The following is a 24,299-nucleotide window of genomic DNA, read 5'->3' as shown; positions in this document are numbered from 1 at the left end:
CCTATGGTGACCATTTCTCATTAACCGAGGTTGAATTCCTAGTCAAACATTACAGTATATACTGTATATATTTTTAAATCAGGTTTCCAATGAAAATATCTCAACTCAAATGTATTATGTCAGTTTCAAACTCATAGCTATACTCTGGGAAACCTTCACTTGAGTAGGCTCTGCTAACTCCATGATTTTTATCATACTGGAAAATTTGTCAATGCAAGAATTCTTTTAATTGCCCCACCCTAGCAATCTAGTGTTTGACCAACTAAAGTTTTTCAAAGTTGTCTTTTATCGTATATTTTAATGTAAAATATTTTGGCTTCAATAAATGCCTAAAAACTGGGCCTACACCAAAATGATTCCAACTTAGTCATATATATGTAAATATATTAGCTTCAATAAATGCTTAAAGTTTAGCCAATAACAAAATGATCTGGAGATTAGTAAAAAAAAATATTTAAGCAAAAAAGTTTATTACTAAAAATTTGTTCTATGGGTATTCATAAATCTGACTTGAATGAAATAGAATATATCCAGAGTGTTTTCTGGTATTTAACTTGAAACAGTACATGCATACATAAAGGTAGGAAATATTCTTTTCAATATGGGACTACCTAACATGCATTCCAAGACAGTAATTATAAATCTGACTCGAATGAAATGGAATATGTCAGGAATGATGTGATGGTGCAAATGCACTGTCTTGCCACTTAGCAGTACAACAAGGACAGTTGAGAAAAATGGGTTAAAAAGAGTTGGAGATGCATTTTTATGCTTTGTGCAGCATTCATAAAACCACTGAAAGCTTCAAGAGAAAGCTTTAAAGGTGGTATGACCTTGAACGAAATGAAAACACAGCTGTTAAAATTACTATTCCATAAATATGTGATTAAAACATCCTATGTACAAAAGGCAGTTAACATTTTAGGGGTCATGTATAAAGCAGCAGATACTATAATGAGGTAAAGGCTGACAGCTCTCAAAATTTAAAGTTTTTACTCACAACCTGGTCAGTCCTAAGGATTCTTGTAGTATACATAATTTATATAAAAATTCTGCTTCCCCTACATTTATATTTGCTTCAGTTCACATTACATTCCTAAGCAAAATCAACAGGTCTCAACTGTAGTTAAAACATCTCTCACCTTGCAAAAATTGTTGCAGTTTATGATGACTGGAGACACTTGTTTTTCTTGTGCAGGTCACCTCACAATTACCAAGAATGAAACACTTCACACATTTCACCAAGCACTATTGGCAAAATGCCTCTCAAGGGCTAAAACTAAAAGAAACCTCCTCAAAACACACTGCAATAAAATTTATAGCCTTTAATTGCCACAAATGCAAACATTTTCAAGTATTTAGTGTAACCTCCTGTAAACATCAAGTCTTCCCATAACTGTACGTCAAGCGCAGACTTCAAACCAATCAACAGTGTACAGTATATAGTATATAGCAACCATAAACCTTAAAAAACCTCTCTATTGATTTTTAATTCAAGAAAAAGGATGTTTTACTAAAACCTTTATTCAACACTGCTGTTATTGGTCAAGGCAATACAAAACTACAAGTTCATTTGTTTTTAAACAGGAAAACCTTGAAAATCATGTACATAAACCAAGGACGAGTATCTGGTAAAAATTTTCTTGTCATTAGGTTTTTTCTCCCTGAATTTTCCTTAACTGGCAATGCTTACAAAGGCATTTATCATGTAACTAAAATGTATTCACTAACTTCAAAAGATTATATGTATATAAAGGTTTACTTCATGTAGTTCTCATTAAGTGACCTGGCACAGTATGGGATCTACTGAACTCCAAACCTATTTTACCAGCAGGGAAGGTATGAAGAAAAACACGTCATCACAAACTTATTTAATCAAACGTTCATATTGTATTGATACAGGGTTTTCATATAAAGGAAAAAAGTACCAAATATTAATCAAAAGAAAAAGTAATTTGTGAAAAAATATACGCTAGGATTATTCACTGAAATGTTTCCAACTATAAATTCCACTGATTAGTGACAAAATGTTTAACTATGCATAAATCATTTAAAAATCATTTCCTACAGTAAGCTAAACTGAACTGTGAGGATCCACAATTGCAGCTTTCTTGATCTGTACACTAATGCTAAATTACACCTTCTTGGTGGAATGTTCACTCACTCAATGTAACATTTGCACAAGAGGAACAATATCACAGTCACACGTCCTTCAAGAACGATCAAAATTTGCACTCATACCCTCAGTCACTAGGTCATGTCACTGGGGGGAAGGGGAGGGGAATTTCCATCACACAAGGCAGCAACCGCAGGAAAAAACTGAGCGGCAAATTCACCTTACCACTCACTGGATTCCTGAAGATCTGCCAAGGACGTTAAATATGTGCTAACATGGCAAGGAAGAAAGCACTGGATGCACTCTTGTACTCCACACACTGATCTCTCATCACTTTCCTAGATAATTCTTTTTCTTTCAACGACACTATAACGCATCTCACTTTGGTTGTGCAACAAGAGATCATGTGCAATTTTTTTTTTTAACTTCCTCAAATACGAACGTAGAGTGATCTGCACCACATGCTTACACATAGCCACATCACACGTGGGGCCTCTATATCACAGTCTGGCATTCAAACAGTCATAATTAACTGCAATAAAGTCATGGCAGCCTCCCAGAAAACTTTAATTGAGCAGTCACAAAAAAATAAATAAAAAAAAGTTTAAATAATGTCTTAGTACAATATTCCATGTCTAAAGTAAATGCTCAGAGCAACAATGTATAACCTACGATGAAAAAGAAAACAGCCAGTACGACACCACCATGGAGGGAAGTCATTCTACTTGAAACTTTTGCACACTTTTAAAAAATTGTTTGATTTTGATTGAGGTACATTTACATTCTGAACAAAACCTATCAAAGAAACATGTCAAAACTGATTACCTTACTTTCAACAGTCATTGTGGAACTATCACTCTGAAACATAAGTATGGCAACTAATGTAGGATACTGTAAACCCTACATTTAACACCCATCCACATCCTCATTCAACACTTTACCCTAACATTATGGCATACCGTCATTTTCAGCACTCGCTTCTTCATTAACCCAGATATTTTTTGAGGTCTCCAAAACACCAACTTTATGTTAGGAGAAAATTTTCAAAAGATATGAGAATAAGAGATTATACTCAACAGTAATACCAGTCAATGTTTTCATGCAGCACAATTGGATTTGTTTCACCTAAGCAATTTTAATGACAAGTGAGAAGCTAAGGTTTGTGCATATCTTCTGTTCTTCCAATGCAAAATTTCAAATTACCTGGTTGCTTGAATGTTACATTTTGAATGTTGGAAATTAGAAAATACTGAACCTTGTGTTAAAAAGAAACATTGGGAAAAATTATAATCTGAAAACAAAACTGTGGAACCAAAGATATGACTGGCCAATTATTTCTTAACAGCATAAGCACTTCATTAGTTGAACACAGCCATATTCCATTCTAGTGCCCTGACCCTACTTAAGTGCTGCCACCAAAGACTTATTTAAAAGGAAGATCACCACCAAGTTATAAACCCAAACTGATCTTTGTAAACCGAGACATTACACATATAACCATCCATTTCCTTGCTGCTAAACATGATGTATAAATTACCACTTCTGAGTATATATTACCTTTCACATGGGATACCACCACAACTCTTCTAAAGATCAGCATGGGAATATATATGTATATATACTGTATATATATATAGTATGAAAGCTGCCCCACCATTAGTTGTTTCCTTTAACAGATGAGGAATAGTTTAAATACTTTGTATCCATGACTAGAAAACCCAGACCACCACAACACTAATCAACAGTTGGATCAGTTTATCATCAGCAGGGCACAAGACTTGGCTACAGCACCATTATTATTACAAAACGAAGAAGGCACTTGATAGGACTGGCTTTCATATCCATACTTTGGAGGAAAAAAATATATATATATGTATATATCAAGTAATTTAGAGGAGTAGAGGCAGATGGAATGACGTACTGGACTTAGTCAGTCAATGACTTCATTTTTTTCTTTCCCATACACAAGAGGCCACATCTGGATTTCATCGCACATTAGGCTTTCAATACGCCACACTTGCGACCACGTCTGTCGTCATCACACAACCCACGCGCTGAACCGTCACCACTCACCACAGGCGGGCAACGTTCTTCCTTCACTTCATGCAGACACACCCCGCATTTGTCACATCGCAGACTCACCACTGACTAAACTCGCCACTCATCTGAAAAGCCAAGTTAGGGGCTACTACCAGTTAGATGACACTAACCAACATATTCCAGCCATGCTCTTAAGTTAATGATGGATTGTTGTCTCCCTCTGAATGTAATAACAGATTTCTAATGATCAAGTGTAATATGAATGAAAGAATGAAAAGGTATACAAGGCACCCAAGGCACACTGAACAAAGCCTGTTTTGACCACACACTGATAAAAGACAGAACCTAGGAAGCTTTCATATCACTTGCAAATGGCATACACACTAACTAGGCTAGTCTAAAATACTAAAGCCACTTTATATCAATACTCTCACACCTAATCTGAAAAGAAAATATTGGTTTAAAAGCCCTAAACATCCTATAGTACTTCTAACAGGTGCTGCAATTCAAGAGTACTGGAACAAAAATATCCAAACCTAAGAAAAATGGTTCAACTATAAAAAAACAACCTTAAATGAAGTAAATTCATTAAAAGTTGAAAAACTGGTAAAAAATTCTAGTGTGATTACAGCACTGAGTTAAAAAGTTTTATGCATCGAACTATACACATAAAAATTTATTCATTACATTACCTGCTATTTTGTACTTACCAACTACTGTTAGTCTTAAGCCTCCGAATCTCTTTCGTCGCCCAGAGAGCGAGTGTTTTTGTCTTTGCAGTTTTTGATCTTCGTCCCATCTGTAGGAGGTTGGTGATCGGGTCAGTCTCGACCAACTGAAGCATCTCCGTGCCGAAGACGGTGCAAAGATCGCTGTGAAATAAAACCCACCATCAATATAGCTTAACCCAACAAACGAGAAGTTTCTGCAGTCAAAACAGCAGCTACCCCACACTTCCTCCTATAAATTTCAGAGAATCCCTGACGAAGTTATGGCTGACAGATGTACTAGAACTTTACATTAAACATATAAAACCAAAACAGCTGACCAAATGTAGGCTAAACCTTCCCTTCATTAAACTTCCTTTGACTAAAAGCTACGAATAAACGTAAATCAGTTACATAAGCAGACATAACCCTAGGAATCACAGAGGTGGCCAACATACATTACAGAATAGAACCAGTTAATTTTCATAGATGTCAGTGAAAATGGCTGACTACACTTCCATATAATTTCATTTTTTCTCTTCAGAATTAGGAATAAATACCACAATGCACATAAAAAATTAAGGTAATGAAGGTACTGTACAGTTTACACCTCACCGTGCCATTAATTCAATCCAAGAATCACAATTTGAAGTCTTAAAATCTAATGAACCTTTTAGAAAACTCTCTAAACATCACACAAACCCCTATAAGCAATCCTCTCACAACACCATTACAAGATGTTTACCAGTTCAATATTTTTGTACTGTACTGTTTTTTATAAAATTTCCACAATTGTAGAGAAAGCCGCCTTAATAACAAGTTTACATACACCTGCTCAATGGTGCAAATTACTTCACGGGCAAAAATCTATGCCCTATCAAAGTTAATCCTTCGTCCAACTCAAAACAAGGAACAAGTATGGCAGCAAATTTTTCTTGGTAAGATGAGTTTGATTAAATTTAGTGTTTGTGGTACTATATTTGTAGGATAGACTGGTGGCCCTTTATACTTACGAATCACAGATTTTATGTACTGGTAACGATTATGATACATAAATATGAACTCTCAACTACTATACTCTTGTATTTATGAAGCCTGTGATAATGTTATCATTAGTAATAAAAACGAATTTGCTCATTTCAATGAAGTCTCGTTAACTGTAACGAACTCTTGAAATAACACTGCTCCCAAAACAGAATGCCATAAGACTTGTTAAAAGATAATATTCTGTACAGTAATAAATTTTAAATTTCGATAAATTCATCGATTCTCTAAATATTCCTGAATTAGTTCATGTTCCTGATTTTATGTTGATTTTCCATTTGAATATATACAACCTACAACATTTAAATATTCACAAACATTTATGTTAACAGAGTCTATTGTTTAACATGGATGGAGAATATCTTCAACTGTCAAATTTTCATGAATAAACTTTCATCCAAATAACCAGTTTCATTAAGTTAATATTTGCCTAAGTTTTCTACCTTAACCATCACAAAGAGTACAAAAATTATATATTAAGATATTTTGTATCCTGAAGGCATCCATTTTAAGAGTGGATATGATAGCAGGAACTCTGTATACTTACAAAACAATTCTACTGCATATACTGTATATTCATATATGTTGTATGTAATTATCTTATACAGGTGCTCTAAACAATTGGCGACTGCTGCTTGAAATAACCTGCGGGTATTATTAGCAAGCACAATGGTGGACAGCAAAAAAAATGCATGCATATGCATGTGCTGGTCTTGTCCCGTCATTCACTGACTTTTTACTTTACACTGATTTGCATTTAATTTTCATTTCTGTCAAAATCTGACAAGATGGATATATCGTATGTATTTGTGACGATTATGTGGATGGTAAAAACTACTTGGTCCAATGTTCAGGTCTACATACATCGCTAATAACTTGTACGGTTTTGTTACTTATATTAGAATTAGTTAACGTACCTGTTTTTTCACTGATCTATCCATCTTTTTATATATTAAATAAACTATACCTGGCAACTATTCCAAGCATCTCCTAACTGACTAATACTAACTATAACACTCAGGGCCTAATGGCCCTTTTAGTTTAATCAATAAATATAGGTAAACTTCTAAATCCAATTTACATTTAAGTTACTCAACAGACAGAGTCTATCAGATAAGTACAGTACTGCTCTTCTGTATAAAACGTTAAAACAGCTTTAAAACCCACCTCCACAAAATTGGACCACTTCTGATCGAAAGAACTTACCTTATAAAGCTTAAACCAACTTACCCTATCAAACCAGCTGAACTAGCAATAACTGCATCATTCCTTTCATCGTCAGCGGCAACAGACGATATAAATTTGACCATCTGGGCATTGCTGCCGCAGGCTGACCTGATGATTTGGGCGATGAGCCGTCTCTTTTAGACCTGAGCGATTCGGTTAGGCTTCTCGCAAGCCTCACGGAGTTCATTCAAGTATTCTATGAGTTCAAAGTCACTACGATCAACTTGTGCGACCGAAGCCTGTAGGAGCATTTGAAGAACAATTTCTAGATATGTAACAAACTTCACACCCAGTGCAAGAGCCATGTCACCAAAAACAGATAAAATGGATGGCTTCACATTTCGGTGAACTTTTTCATTGCCCAGATTTTCAATGAGGAGGTTCATCAGTTCACTAAGGTAAGGTTCTACTTTATCCCCTAGAGCACGACATATATCACCTGTAACCCCCACAGCAGCCGACAACACACTGAAGTCTTCAACATTCTAAATTACAGTAGAATGAGGCCGAAGGCTTCCATATACTTAATGAAGTTTGGACCAAGGACTTCCACCAAAGTTGACACAGCCAGCAGAGCGTCTTCCTGAACGCCTCCCGACTTGCCTGCGATGTCTGGAACATCTGCAACAAAGCTGCCATTATTGGATCACTGATTTTAGGTGCGTCTTCTGGGGTGACCTTCCGCAAAACAGACTGCAGGGTGGCATAAGAGGATGAATATCGTTGACCTGCACGCGATCGTTGTGACTTTGGATTTGTGCTTCCATGTCGGTACGCGCTGGGCATTCAAATGATCATGGTTCGTCTTCTGAACGGTGGGATAGCAGTCAACAGGGCTATTCTTCATCAGTTCCATGAGGGCTTCGTATGCTGCGTTCCTTAGGTTACACTGGCCTCCGTCAGGTCTGTCGGTGGTGTCTAGAAGTACGTTCACCAAAGGATCAAAGAATGCCGACAAACAGTAGGTTTGTGGCTCTCCTTCATCCCCTGTGTCCGCCTGCTCGTACGCTGCTTCTGCCAGGGAACTTAGTGCCCAGCAAACATTTGAAGCGACCCTTGGCTCACCCCGAAGGCTATTAACGAGGGCTTCGAGGAGACTCTTCAAATAACTGTCATTCACAGCGGCATCAGGAATAATTTCACAAATTCTTCCAAGGGTCCACGCAGTCGTGTCCCTAACAACAACGCTGCTATCACTCAAAGACTTGATCAGTGTCGGGATAGCCTGGACTACCATGGGCTTCAGGTTGGTTGGGTCTGGTCCTTCAAGAATTGAGCCTGAAATAAAAATTCTATTTTAAGCCCACTCTCTTCCACATACCATCAAGAAGTACTTGATTATGTGAGGATGTATTAAGGTTTGTGAATTTCACTATGTACGTGGATCTGTTTTCAGCAAGAGCATGCAAGCATTATATACTCTTTCATAACATTTATTTCGATACTTACCTACTGTTAAAGATAGCTTATATCTCCTACGTGTGTGGAGATAAGCTACTGCTATGCGTCACCAAATAAAACAAGAAGGTACTTTCTTTTAATACACGAAACCAGTTTGCAATCATTCATATTTTAAATTTACTTCAATACTACCAGTTCTTTTGTCATTTGAAATGAGTTAACAATACATTCTAGCCAATACTAACAAAACTTTCAAGGCCAAGTCATTACTGGACTTACCAAACGCCATAATGGCAGCATCTCGAAGGCGCCAGTCCCCATTCGTTATATTTTCTTTCACAAATGGCAACACATGGGGAACAATGTCATCTTCAGTGCAGGTTGCAAGTAACATTACACACACTCCAGCAGCCTTACATGGATTCCATTCATCATCATCATCTGCTTCTTCTTGTTTGCTTAGAGTCATCATCAATACTGGTACAAGGTACTGTTAAAATGAAAAGTCTAACTAAATAAACTTTGATTACCAAGGCAACACCCTTTAAAACCAATACGGCTGTGAAACTACGCATACTATTACAATAAAAGAAAAACTATGCACACTAATTCAAAAAATGAGCAAACATCAGATGTAGACCAATTCAGGAATACCCCACACACCATTCAGTGACTCAAAAACTTCCCCCAAAAAACATTTCAAGCCAGTGACTTGCCTGCAATGCTCCTTTAGCATAAAATCTTGATGTTCTCTCCGGGGGCCGACCAAGTTCTGCAGCTTCAGAGGCCTCGATTGATAAGTCCACTTCTTCATCACAAACATTTGACCAAAATTCAATGCCTTGCAAAGCGACTTCGTCAATGTCACTCTTCATTGCCTCGAGAGTGATCTAGAATTGTATGAACAATGTATATGAAACAGCATTCATTATAACTTTTATATACATCCAATTTAAACTTCTATTTTACTCAACTTGACCAAAATTCCCTTCCACATTACCTAAAAGGACAAACCTTGATGGAGAACTGCTTGAACGACCAATGACATTACTTTTGTCTGAAGTTTTTCTTTTACATTTCAAATCTGTCTTAATATATTAACTTAAATGGGGTTGGTCCAGGAGTCATTACATTTATTCTATTATTATTATATTATATTCAATTATGTATACAAAAAATAAAATCCTGTAGAACACTACACTTTGAAACTACTGGGTTGGTCACATCAAGCAAAGTCTAGTGTAATTAAATACAGGGAAGTGTGGTCGAGGTAATATCTTCAGAAAAATGGAGACAAGATGTCAGAGTTACTTAAATATGCTCTAAATACTTTGGCTGTTTTTCACAATCTTTCCGCTTATCTACAAAATCATTCTACAGCAATACAACCAGATCTGAAATACATTACTCTCATAGGACTGACCAGAAGGCTACTTTACTCGAAGAGTAAAACTTGGAGCAAGAAAAAGCAGTTGGAGAGTAATTTTGGAAGGTGATAAAGGCTAAAATGAATCAAGTAGACAGCTAAAAAGACCCCAAGACAATGGATAAAAAAAAACATTTTAATTTGGGGTAATATAGAGATGTACAACACCCACTAACTGCTAAAGCCAAGGTTATGTATTTTAATCAGGTAGCAGACTTCTAAATAAACACGAAGTTAAGACTGTGCCTTTCTCGAACACCAATACATCGTACTTTTCCTTGACCCAGTAAAAATTTTCATTCTTACGATGACATAAGTCTCTCAAATAAATTGCTTCATACAAAACTCCATTTAATGTAAGTAATTTGATATACATTATAATGCAGAGAAATGATACATTTTCTAACATTAATTAAAGATGGTTTTCTGTAACAAAACAGAACCAAATGTATTCAAGCTTCACCTGACTGGTTACTGAAAAGCAGCTTTAGTTACAAGATAATCGTCACAAGAAGAGAGTGAAATTTACAAGATAATCGTACCAAGTAGATTGAAATTTACATTTACAAGATACTATAATATCAAAGTACTGTAATTGCATGAATACTCACAGCAAATAATGCAGGACCCATATAATGCTCCATGTACTGATAGTAGAGCGACATGATCTTCACCAAACACTGCAGTGAAGCAACACGAATCTGAGTGTTCGTAGACTGAGTTGCCTCACATACAACCTGAGGGCAAGATGAATAAATATGACAAATTAAAAAAATAACTTTGGAAAAAAATTATTACTTTATGAGCTGCCTTGGTAAAATGCTGATACTGTAATGGGTATAAAATGTTTTGACCTATATATATATAAAGTATATTTGCAGACCAATTCACATAGCATAAGGAAAACTGACATCAACAAAACTAGATTGGTGTGCACATGCCACTTAACTTATTGTTGTGACAATTCTTCAAAGACCAAATAATAATATTCCAATTTTACTAATCTTTACACATTTGTTATTACTAATATACAAGTTACAGTTTAATACAGGTTTAATTATTGTAGAAGTGTAATTTGACTGCTTGCACTTAATATAGACATGTAGCAAATACAATGAACTGATGCTTTCAGGATGTATGAAGGTTCAAAAGATAGCCATGAACTGGATGTTGCGGATGATATTGTCAAATTCAGGTTGAAATTCTGAACATCATGATATCAGGAACCTAATAAAATTATTAGATTGTTGTGGCACCAGAGCTGACAGTTTTTCATATCATTCCACTGAACTTTTTATAAGTTATAACTGACAAGTTTGGTCTGTAAATACTGCTTTATATGAAACTACGTTCTTTCACACAAACTTACTCATATACGACAACCAGAGCAACTTTGAACCTCACCTGCATAATAAAATGTCTTTCTGCATCCCTCTCAAAGTTTTGGCGAGTGAATTCCAAGGAGTTGAGCAAGGCCGTGGTAGCAGCTAAACGTACATGGTCATTGGGCTCGTCTCTCTTCATTCCATGCACAATAGCAGTCAGGATGTTGTTGCTGTGACTAGCAATAGCGTCTGGTTCGATATCCTAGAAGTAAATTTACAGTTAGTGATCCCAGATCATCATAATTTTTGTTTACAGGCTAACCTACCTTAAAATTGGCAACTCGTAATAAGAGAGCGAACTTTTTAAAATTCTGCTCTTCCAGTAGTACAATTCATACGTTCAAAAGCAAAACTGAAGAGTTTAAATCTTAAACATCACAGAAAAAAAGTTTTAAATGTCGCAGTAAAAAAAAAAAAAAAAAAAAACTATGGAAAAGAAATTCAAATTCCAGGGTATGTTTAAGATACTGATAAATAACCCTTAACAGCAACATTTCAGTTACATGAACCTTAATAATTATCTCTACTACTGCTGTTTTACTCAATGATAATGACTACTAAAATCCATCTTTTTATTATAACTAATCTTTAATCTGCTATCCCATGGTCTTGAGCATACCTGGCGAATATGTGTGGCTTCCGCGTAGATTCCTTGGTGAGATCTGATAGCGTCGACATTGTAACGTTAACAGCCAGTCTTTCTATGAGAATGCAGCCATTCTCCAACAGGATTTCTGTAAGGCAATATGAGCTACACTGACTGCAGAGCTTGGTCTGTTCTGTTCTGTCCCCAGGGCTCCAAGTACCTGCAGATAAAAACAAAGAAACAAATGAAGCATGCGTAATATCTACAGTGAATGCTTAAGCAACGAGGCATGCAGAATATCTCTTGGGAATGATCAAGTCATCGAACGCAAACAACTTGAATTGCGAATCACTTACATTGCCCTTCACGTACTCCCTGACGTCGCGGGGGAGTGCCAACCATCTCTGCTGGTAGGTCACCTTAACCTTGGGGTCGTTAGATGCCAAGGTGTTCTTGAGCTGGATACCAGCTGCCATACGCGCCACGGTCGAGTTACTTCCATGGTGCAACACATCGCTTAAAATCTTGACGTACTCGGGCTGAAATAAGGACATTGAATTTATTCTTTTCTGACCGGAAACACTTTCATAGACTTTTCCACAACCTGGCAGATTTAATGGCTTTAGAAGCATGTTGAAACTTACTCACAGCATATTCATTACATTGACAAAATTGACAGATTTAATGGCTTTAGAAGTATGTTAAAACTTACTCATAGCATATTCATTATATTGACGAAATTACACCAATGTCTTTAGTCCACAATGACTAAGAAATCTGCAGTATATCTCAAACATTCCTTCCCATACAAAAATCCAGTGTATGAACATTTTTTAATAACTACTTACCAAATTTGTTTGCACAGCCTGCTCAAGGTACTTCAACGCAGTTTCAAGTTCATTTTTATCTGAAATGGAATTAACAATATTAAGGATATGATTCAACACATGAGTTTCACACTGTCAACATAAAATTAAGAAATGCACACCATATAGTCCGCTTTCAAGTTTAAATCCTGTTTAGTATAAGTCAGTAACACTAACTGATGAACACTGCAGCATTTCAGTTAACTACAGTAATATATTTTTCATTTCCTCTCTGTCAAATTTCATCCAGTACTTTTATGAAAAACTATGCAATTACTGAAATAAAAACATTTACATAACCATACAATAAACTACACTTTCAAGAGTGGCAAATGATGAAATTAACTACATAATACTGTATCCATAATAAAGTAAAATACAGTTTGTCATATTTTGGCAGCTGGTAACAAGACTTCAGCATGCAGTTGGCCCATTACTTAAAAGTGAGGTTTGGTTCCAAGAATGGCCCCATGGAAATGTAAAGAATCAGACTTAAATCCTTTACATGAAGTAAGGTATCGACATATACATAACCGCACTTAATCTCTACATTACTAGGTAAATATCTCAAGCACAGTCGACGCCCGGTATTTGCGGAGGATGCGTACCACTAACCAACCCCCATCGATGGCTAAAATCTGCAAATACTTAAAACCCCCTCTAAAATGCTTGTATTTTGATATTTCAAAACACAAAAACCCTAAAAAATGCTTATACCTTAATCTTTTAGCATTTTTATCACAAAAAGTGCATTTAGTCATGAAATTATGAAAATACTGTGACTTGTGGTTATGAAAAATACCGCAAATAGGCGAATTTTCTGCAAATAACGTGTATCTATGTTCCACAGAGAAATAAATCCATGAATACGTGAAACCGTGAATAGGCGGGGTCCACATAATAATAGAAAATCTGCACATGTTCATACTAACTGCACCTTGCAATTGCAGACAACATTTTCCTTCGGTCAAGATAAAAGACTGCTTTTCTTTAATTACAAGAATGAGAAAGAGTCAGCTAAGACTTCCATGTAAATACAGTGCACAATTATGAGTTGACAAATACGAGTCCTATCACTCAGTTAATATCGTAAGTCATGCACACTTCCCTATCTTGAGAGTACAGTGGTAGTAATAATGTCAAGATGCTAATTACGAACTAAGCTAACAAGTTCTTCAAAGTATTATAATGTTCTTGGTGTGCTTCATATACAACAAATTTTAATTACGCTGTGTTTGGGAATTCCATGATATTTAATATATTAATTGTGTAAATTGTAAACCAAACTGCAGGCTGATTTCGCGTTATCGGCGGGGTTCTATTCGACAAGCGTCGGCGACTAAAAATGTATAACTGAAAATCGTAATAACTGAAAAGCCGCGGATCTGTTCGTAGTGAGGATCAGCGCCAAAAATCCAGTTATGCAAAATTAAGCTAGACGAAAATCAGCCAATAACCGGGGACTGCCTGTAAAATACCAGTTTTCTACTAAGTTTTCTTTATACTGACATTACATCATCCCAGACTTACTAATACCACAACTGCAACCTAATAAATGATAAATATTTACTTCCATTTAGAGAACACACCCATTTCTCCATTTTCCTATTCTAAACTCAAATGTGGGGTCCCTCAATTTCTAACCTTTCCCAGCAAAAGAGAACTTGACTTCTTTAATCATTATTATAGTTCTGGGGAGTTTTGATACTTATTCTGTTGTTAACAGTACCCATGAACAATGGAAACGACAGAGGAGTCTAGTCAATGCGTTGTGCATGAACATTGCATTTCTATGTGCACTTCTGCTCAACATTACTGTTACACTGTATGATGTATGTGTAATGAGTCCTGTGTTTGTTAAAAGTCCAACAAGACAAGATACAATGACCAGATCATTGAATCCCTTTTAACATTACGCTTGGACAAACACCATTCACCACACATACAATAAAATAACATGGAAGTCTTGAGTTTGATGATAATTCCCTAGTCATCACTACGAAATTGGGTCTTGTGACAAAGTTCTTGAAAGACATTTTGCTTGCTAGTGCCATATGTTTTTGGTTATTTAGGTTTCGATATACATTTAATACATTTTTTTCTCTAGATTTTTTTTGTTACTGCATATATTCATAGGCTAGCCAAGGGTATGGTAGGATTTTAAAGATTTTCAGGTAGCTTAGAGGTACTACAGCCTAGGGTAACCAGATCAATATTCCTATGTCTAGATTCTGGATGCATTCATAACCCCTTGGAAGTACTGGTGCAAATAACAAAGCGTACTCTACTTATATAGGTACCAAAATAGCTTCATTGGTGATGGTAGTAACTCAATGACCTTTCTTGCCCCAAAACTAAACAGTACCTGGGCGGGTCCAGTGGTCTGGGAAAAGCACCCTAAGAAAAAGTTTTTGGTTGGGAGGAATTCTTGTTGAAGTGTGATTCTGCCTTTATTCAAGCCCCAACCCCCAAAAAATGGGGCTACCATACGTATTTCTCCTACACTTCTGTCAGAATTTCAATATGTCAGACCACAGCAAAAATGGCTTAATTTGACCATGGCAAAGACAATGCACTTAATGACAAATGAGTGAATAGTTCCCTCCTCCACCCTGCCTTCTTCAAAAATAACCACCTATTACCTGGTTTCAACAACAGATTCCAACTAATGCTGTGGAATAGGCTATGCTAATCCTGGATAATATGCAGAAATACTTTGTTTATTGTGTATGACTGGACAATATAGCAAGGGGTGTATGATATATTTAGAGAACTTATATAATAAATTTACTGAAATGAGAAATTTACCGTCTATAATGTTTTGACACAGAAAAGCACTGCAGAACGCCAAGTATAACCTAGTACCAGCAACTACAGGATTAACGTAAAAACAAAAATTAATTTCTCTAGACATTTGCCGAAATGTACATGCATATCTCTAGCCTACCAGCCTGTACTGGAACTATACACACTTTTCTTTGCTGCTCAGTCAATAAATATTTCATTAATTATCGCTACCTCCATACGGACCTCTTTCTTGGAATTACCAGGCCAACCTTACTCCTGCTAGCCTATGTATTCTGAATTCAATAAAAATTTACTGTTACCTGGACATTTGCCCATAATGTACTAGAACCTCTATATAGCCTACCAGCCTTGTATTTTGGAACCTAGATATAGTCTACTAGCCTATGTATTCTGGAACCTTGACAGCCTACTAGCCTATGTATTCTGGAATCTCTATAAACCTCCTAGCTTATGAAACCTGGATCTTAATAGCCCACTAGCCTATGTATCCTAGAACCTCTAAATAGCCTACGAGCCTATGAAACCTGGAATCTCAATAGCCTACTAGCCTATGTATGCTGGAAACGGGCGAATGTTGGGGCGGCCTAAGCAAAAGCTGCCAATTGGTTTTCTGTATTGTGTTATTTTTGGATATAATAGGAATTAAATATAACCACTGTATTGCTGTTTTACAGCAAAACACTGAACGCAGCCCTGCAGACTACTCTAGCCTAATAAGAGTTAAATAATTCTTTAATAATCTTAGTTTAGTCAAAACTAGCTTACAGTTAAGCTATTTATGATTAAACCTTTCTATCTGCTTAGGTTTAGATGAAGCTAAAGGATTCCATAGCGTATTATGATAAGGTCCTAATAGTTAAGTAGGAATAATCTCTAATAGTTTTAAAGTCAAAAATAGATTACAATTAAGCTATTTATGATTAAACCTATTAAATCTGTAAGGTTTGAGATTAAGCGTATTATGATAAAGGTCCTAATAGTTAAAGGTTCTCTAAAAGTTTTAGCAAAAATAGCTTATAATTAAGATATTTATGATTAAACTTATTAAATATGCTTAGGTTTAGATGAAGCTGAAAGATTCCATAGCGTATTTTGATACGCTAAGCATTAACCTATGGCCACAACCCCCCCCAAAAACAAGACCACTTGTAAATGGCCTACATTACCCTACTAAACCCTAATTTCCTAAATCCGATAAAATAAACCTAATTAAAACTGCGATTTAAAACGGGGGATTTATTCGGATTTATTTCCACGAAATTGGTAATTAGGGTGTCCCTATGCAATAGGACACTGCCATTGCAAAAATGCAACATTCTTCGTAACCGTTACGTCCGTGGCGTTTATTAGCGACTTATAAATGTCTATTTAGTTCTGACAAATGCAGGGGATTGCGATTAAGTCATAAAAGGGGATTTTTAGGCTTCCTTCCCGCGATAAAAATTGGGTCAATTTATATCCATAAGATGCAACCTAAGCGAAGGGAACATGGCGGCCCTTACTCATTTCACATTACGAAATTGAACGATGAATTCGCCCCCCCGGGGGGGTGTGAACCCCGACTCGAAACGAGATAAATATTAAAAACCGCTCCCCGGATTAATCCCAACGATTATATCTGGAAAAAACCCGGTCCGACGACAAAAAAACCCACGGGGCGAACTTCAAATCTCCATTAGCAAACATGGCGGGAACACCACCCCGTGTTTACCGCCCGATATTTAGCCCATTTCGGCCCCCGGGGTCCCTTTGGACGCTACTCACCGGGAGAAACAGTCTTCTCCAGTATTTGTATCACTTGCTCCATGTTTCGGGGCGAGAATATTAGAGGTAAATCCCAAAATAATGCGGCTCACACTCGGGACACATCCACACCGGTAGAACTACCACATGTGCGGCGGAGGAATACACCCTTTTATAGACGGGAAAGATGGCGGATAAATGGACCGGTCTACTCTTACAACTGCTCCACCACCTCGGATTTAACCCACCCAGTGGCCAGAGCCACGCACAGCGCCATCTATTATAGATCACGTCGATTTTTCGGACGGGTTTTATTGGTTAACTGAAGCATTCTTAGACCGGACTAAATTGGCGAATCGAAACTTGTCTGAGCAGGGGAGATGCGCCTTCGAAATTTCTTTCTCTCGATTTTTCGAAATAAGGTTTTTATCGTTTAACTGGAGCATTCTCAGACTGAACAGAATTGGCGAATCGAAGTTTCTCTTAGCATACATCTCCAAAATTCCCTGTCCCGCAATTTCCAGGAAGTTTTTATTAGAGTTTTTATGTCATTCACCAACGCTAATATTTTTCAGTATGAGAATCACACGAAATCAAATCACCAGATCATGCATTAAACATTTTACGAAATACTGAAGTAAAAGAACGATCGTGACAGCCGACGAAATGACTGTTCGACTTTGCATCCGTGACATATCGAGAATGTAGGAATATCTTTTTAACTGCTGAATCAGGGATGTTTATCTGCATAAAAGTTTCATCAGACCTCCTCAAAGCTCTGCTTCTATCGTTCAATACCTTTCTTGCTTTCTGTACATCGAGACAATTCCATTCCTACATGTTTTACTTTTCATCTATCAGACTCTTCTTCTCCCTAATACATTTCAATAATTAATTCTCTTCATATAACCAGGCATTCTTAAAACAAAGACCACAACAGCTCATCTCAACATCTAATTTTCGCCTCCTATAAGAAGAGGTTTCGACAATCAAACCTCACAGACATTCTCATCTCTAAAATTCTTTTGCATGGGTCTAATCCCTCCCATATTTCCACCTCTTCTGTGACTCTTTTATTTTACCCTACTAATATCCTTGGTCTTCGAAGTCAGGCACCTGTACAAATCAATAACTTTCAGTCTTCCTCCTGAGAGTACCCTAATTTACTCTATATCTTCTTGGTTTCAGTTAACTGTGAACTCTCTCTTCTCTAGCTTTCAAACTCACAGTTCTCTGTAGTTTATTAACACTAACTTTTCCTATCGGAAAGGTAGACCAAGAACTAGCTGCCCAGATATGCTAGCAATATCTAAGAAATGACCGACTAAAATCTATAAAAACCAAAAGTGAATGAAAGACTGAATGTAACTGAAGAAGCTTCAGATATTTAACACACGCACATGTTTATATTTTATATTCAATGGATGAATCGATGAGAAATGCACTCTAAACCACTCGGTCTAGAAAATTAAGGCAATCCATGTTCTTTCTCTATCTTGCCTTCAATGGGATCTAGTCTAAAATATTCATGTGCAAATTAGTCTTCGGGTCTTTCAGAATTGTTCTTACGTTTATGAACTTCATATAAAAGATAATTTGTTATACTAACTGTTCTGCACTAACATTTAATGTATTTGAGGTTAATAAACACAGAATTAACAAGTGCTCTATCATCACCATAAAAATAACACAGAGACGGGGATAAAGTACAACGCCATCTATTGCTCAAGTTATGAGTGAAATTTACCCACCCTCGATATCCGTCCACTGGCGATTCTTAACGAAAATCTTAAGTATGGCTCAATCTTACTTATTATATAAATGTAATAGGAATAAAATGTAATAATTATGAGGTAAAATTCTTGTACATAATATAGTTACCCAAGGCTTTGCCGAGATATTTTGTACATATGAGAATCAACAAAATAACTAAAACAAGGGAACTAGTTTCTTAGTTTATTACCGCGCAAATATAACAAATGTCATGATCGAAAGAGTTACACATTGCCACAAATGCTTTCGTTGTTCATTTACTTTTTTATTCTATTAACGCAAGCTACACTACGATTATTTTAACAAATCTTATATAATTTTCACAATTTCTAGACGTCTCCCGTAACTGTGATGGGGCAAAAAAACCCGACCGCTAAAACTATTTCGTAAATCACGCAGTATGCTAATGATTGATCCATTCACCAATGACATGCATTTATTTGAAGCAAAAATTTTGAAAGTATGTATATGGATTGTAGGTAAACAGGGGTTTTAATAATTCCTTATTTCAGAACATGCATATTTACTGTATTTTTGTATTTCTGCGAAACGGTTATAAGTTCTATTCGAGCAAGTCAGGCTCGATCACGGCCACTTCATGGCTCGTCGGCTGATCACATGTATTACCAGAATAATCCCCACAAGGACAAGTTGGCAATGTTAGAACTATTCGCCTGCCCGACTGTGTGTCCGTAATGTGAAGCATGCATGGCACTTGGCATTAATGACAAACTAACAAGAGCTCATGGTTACAGTAGAGGGAAAAATAAAGTATATCAGATTAAAACGATCGGTGGAGAAACGGTGTCGTGATATTATGGGGACGCATAAAAGAAAAGGTACTTCGTCTAGGCACGAGTAAGGAATAGAAGAGGAAAAATAATCTAAATAAAAACGATGAAACAGTAAAACTGGCAGCTGAAAGGCAACGGAACTGTCGAAGGGGATCCGACGAACAAAATTAAAAAATATTTTTCCATCTGTTCGGAGTTGAAAATTGGTAAAAAAAAAAAAATAAGCCAACAAAGATACAATTTCTATCTATCGCTATATCTGCCGTAGTTTTGTGTGCCCGCTTTCATGATCTCCCGAATGGCTGCACCCAGCCCGTTCTAAATTATTCTCGTTCACAAATTTTCACGAGGAACCTAAAACAATGCATCACAGTTTACAAAGTCAATGCCCTCCAGGTCATAATCTCAGTTTAATGAGTTTGTATCGGAACTGTGAATCCGTGAATCCACGGAACTGTTTAGACCTACCATAGACATTGTGACGTTTTTCAAAAATAGGCTCTTGTGCGTGGAAATTGACCCCATAAAAACGAAATATACCTGATTTTTTTCTTTGCGTCTGTATTTAATGCAATTATTAAACATTAATTTAATTAATTACAGATGAATTACAAAGTTAAACAATGTATCACAGTGTGTCGATTCAAATTGTTTGGTTGCCTGGTAACCAAACAGCATCAAGGTTGAAAAACAAACATCAAGTTGATACCGCTTTCATAAAGATAGCGTGGGCAGCAGGTAGGGTGGTCTAGGTTTAGGACCCTGACCTGTATCGAACTGGGACCACAGATAGGTGGACAATGGCCAAAGAAAAACATTTTTTGCAATTTTGACTTGCTAGTGAGCGTCAACAAGGTGGACTTTGAATACAATTCTTTTCACTCACGGAAACTGCACGTCACAAAATCTGTATCGATATTATACATATATGCGATTTAAATGGCATAATTATTACTTATTTTAAGTGTATTTTAATGTTTTATTCATTAAATAAGAAGCCACTGTAAACCTATCTTTCTTTTTCCACATAAAAAATCCAAAAATACATTTTTTACAGTTAGCCCATTTATGGTCTTCGTGTGTCCATTTCACTTTGGTTTATGTACAGCCCTCCACAGGGATAATTCCCTCTCTGGCAGCCAATGTTCGTTTTCAAAATAAGGTGCTTTTTATATAATAGTCTTTCGGTGGGAGAATTCATGCCTGTCTTTCTACAGGGGAGGAGAATGTGAAATGGAGGAGGAGGAAGTGGATGACTTTACTTCTTGTTCCTGGCTTCAAACTTTGGAGGATGCCATCACTTGGCTCCATAGATTGCTTAACGCAATGGAGACCAATCAACAAGCTGTTCCTTGCAACAAGAGCATAAAGATTGATGAACTACATTCATACGGGACACAGAGCATACACATCAACCCTTTTTCCCAGGCTCCCCAAGCTATCTTTTAGCACTCTTCTCCTTAAAACAGCTATCTATCATTCTCACTCAATAATCACAAGAATCTTTAAAAAAAAAGGCAAAACATATAAAAAAAGTTCAACCAAGTCACAAAAAACTTTGACAGTATGCAAAAAATAGATCTGCAGCTGTGGAACTGTCCAATCTCCACAGCAGCTACTAATTAACTACCTTGATAACAAGCCTCAACAACCAATTCCAGCTGGTACAAAGAATACTCCTTTGTAGGAGACCAGTGTTTGCATTTCATGCAGATAAATAAAGTAATATTCTAGTTCCTTGAATCTATCTTTACATGGCTAATGACCTATTCTGGATGTTACTTCCAACTACACTCCTAAAGAGACTCATTTAAATAAGTACAAAACACAACACATACGAAATTCTTGTACTGTACAAGGCACATCTTAAAATCACTTTATTTTAACTGGTGGCGCAGCGGTAAGATTCTCGCCTACCAGTCGAGAGGACCGGGGTTCAAATCCTGCCACTCACTGGTGGCTTGGGGAAGACACCATTGCATAAACATGGTGGCCCGCCAACCTAACAGTCTGACAACTCAAGAGGGTTAGTAAGAAAATAGGTACCAGCCCTTGGGCTGGGGAGTTAAACAGTGGGCCTAGCGACACACTGGCCACGTGTCTTGGGCAATGGGACTTCCCGCCCACTGGCTGTTGGCCTAAGAAACCTTGCAGGGCCCAGGAGAACTTTAACCTAAGCTCACACAGAATAACCAATCAAGAGGAATTAATGAAAGACAAGTGAATAAAGAAGTTTTCATTACTGTTACATATTCTTTTACAAACTTTAAAATCTTCATCAAAATACACCATATACTTAAATGTACATAATATGGAATGCCACATATAACTTCAAAACCTAACCCTCCATATAAAATGAATAACCTACAAACATTATTTTCCTTTCTTCCTTATATTAACATAAAAATAGAAGGCAATATTATATAATATTATATAACATATATATATATATATATATATATATATATATATATATATATATATATATATCTCTCTCTCTTTACATAACATATATATATCTTAAGTGCTACTATTTGAACTGTAGGTGAGTTTATTTATGATTACTTGGAAGATAACTCGAAACTACTTACCATGCTCTGATGCTTCAAAAAAAAAAAAAAAAATAAATAAAAATAAATAAATAAAAGTGACAGCAATCCACACAGTGCACATGTACAGAAATTTCTGACTGGTCTAAAAATCCTAGTCACGGACACAAAGGCTTTTCAATTCACTGATGTTTTCCTAACTCCGTCATACTGTGTACCAAAAAGACACTGACTCAAATTATCAATACTTTAAGTACACGTTTCTTATTTGGTAAACTCAGTAGTATCAATCCAAACAAAAATATAAAGTTTCAGCTTAAAGTAAATGGATATGCTTAAATGCCAGCAATTTAAATAGAGCGCTGCCTATGCGATACTACAACGATCTTCATTAAATTCAGCTTCCATTTTCCCAACGCAACTACTTTTCTGTAATAAGGCATATTTCAATTCTACATCCATTACTATTTTTCGTTAAAAAAAAACGATAAGTAATCACGAAATTATTGCAAAGGCTCAAATCAGGAAACTAGTACAAAGGCTCTACAAAGACAATATTCGACGTCTCTCGATAAGTTAAAAGCGACTACAAAAAACCTGATTTTTCTTAGTCATTTGAACGCTACAGCATCAGCCTACGTACACCCCATACCGAACGTCAATGTTAACTGAACTTACCCACTCCTGGATAGTCTATACACCCAGTGCTAAAGTAAGACAAACTGCAAATACAGGTTGGAACTCATCAGAACATGCTAACGCATTCGACATATCTAATCATTTACTGCACGTAAACCATAAAGCCACTAATGACTATATTTGGACCATAGGTATTTATGTACAAAAACTGGTGCTTCATACGAGCAAGAATATGAATGAAGCATGAATATAATAAAGTTGAGACTATTTTTGAAAGATAAGCAATTCATAGGCATTAAAACTGAGAAACATTACTTGGTTATAAAACCAAGCATAAAATTCTACTACCTTACTTCTTATAAGTACAGTACTATTTGAAATTGTGTAACAGTTACGCAGTTTAAAATTATAGGACAACTGTCAAATGTGCCACAAGTTATTGTACTGTTCCAGTACTATGCAATATTGTACTAAGATTCCTCAACTTCCGCATCTGCAGCTTTCGACCTGTCGCTACAAAAATGCTCGATCCCTCACAGTTCAACAAGAACCTGTTTGGCTGACGACTTCCCACGAATAAAAAATATAAAATTTGTTCTTGTTACTAGTACACATAGAAGACAGAACTCAGGTTTCTGGGTACGCCTGAATCTTCAATATATTTCATGGTAAGTTTATAACAATTAAGACACAAACTCCAACATATGCATTGACTTTGTTAATCTTTCTATAAAAATGAGATGCATAAGAACAACCTTCCACATAAAAAAATAAACTACAATTTGTTCTGAACAATCTCACACCTTATACTACATACTTGCAGATTCACTGATTTCATATTTCGAAGGGATTAACATTTGTCATACATCACCGACAGAAATTAATGAACGTGAAAAGTTACCACGTACAACGTCCTCTTTTCACATTCCATGATTACAATACAATTTAGAATTTAACGGAAAGCCATACACTGAAAATCAATCAGCAAATAAGTGACTGATTGGAACCTAAAAGTCTACAAAGGACAAGAATCTCGTCAGGGTTTTCCTAAGTTAATTTACAACACGCTACATTCTCTGATGTGACCATCAACACAATTTTTGTCTACTAATTAGTTAAACAAACTTTAAAGTACACGAAATTCATTATTCATTACACTCAAAAAATCTACATGCAAACTACTTTGATAACTCTT

The 24,299-nt window shown here is 36.3% G+C and overlaps 1 protein-coding gene across 1 annotated transcript; it reads right to left on the bottom strand.

Moving 5' to 3' along the window:
* Positions 1-4,862: 4,862 nt before the first annotated feature.
* Positions 4,863-17,554, bottom strand: Fs(2)Ket (Importin subunit beta Fs(2)Ket). Its single transcript, XM_067132651.1, is given in 15 exon segments — positions 4,863-5,028; positions 7,138-7,627; positions 7,630-7,740; positions 7,743-7,841; positions 7,844-7,906; positions 7,909-8,412; positions 8,815-9,025; positions 9,252-9,425; positions 10,573-10,698; positions 11,366-11,548; positions 11,962-12,107; positions 12,110-12,152; positions 12,289-12,471; positions 12,781-12,839; positions 17,371-17,554. Coding segments are annotated over 15 exon segments (2,601 nt in total). The 5' UTR covers positions 17,414-17,554.
* Positions 17,555-24,299: the final 6,745 nt, after the last annotated feature.

This window comes from Macrobrachium rosenbergii, chromosome 31, assembly GCF_040412425.1.
Source record: "Macrobrachium rosenbergii isolate ZJJX-2024 chromosome 31, ASM4041242v1, whole genome shotgun sequence".
Lineage (NCBI taxonomy): Eukaryota > Metazoa > Arthropoda > Malacostraca > Decapoda > Palaemonidae > Macrobrachium > Macrobrachium rosenbergii.
Note: the sequence above shows the minus strand (reverse complement) of the source record. Positions and strands in the feature narration are given on the sequence as shown.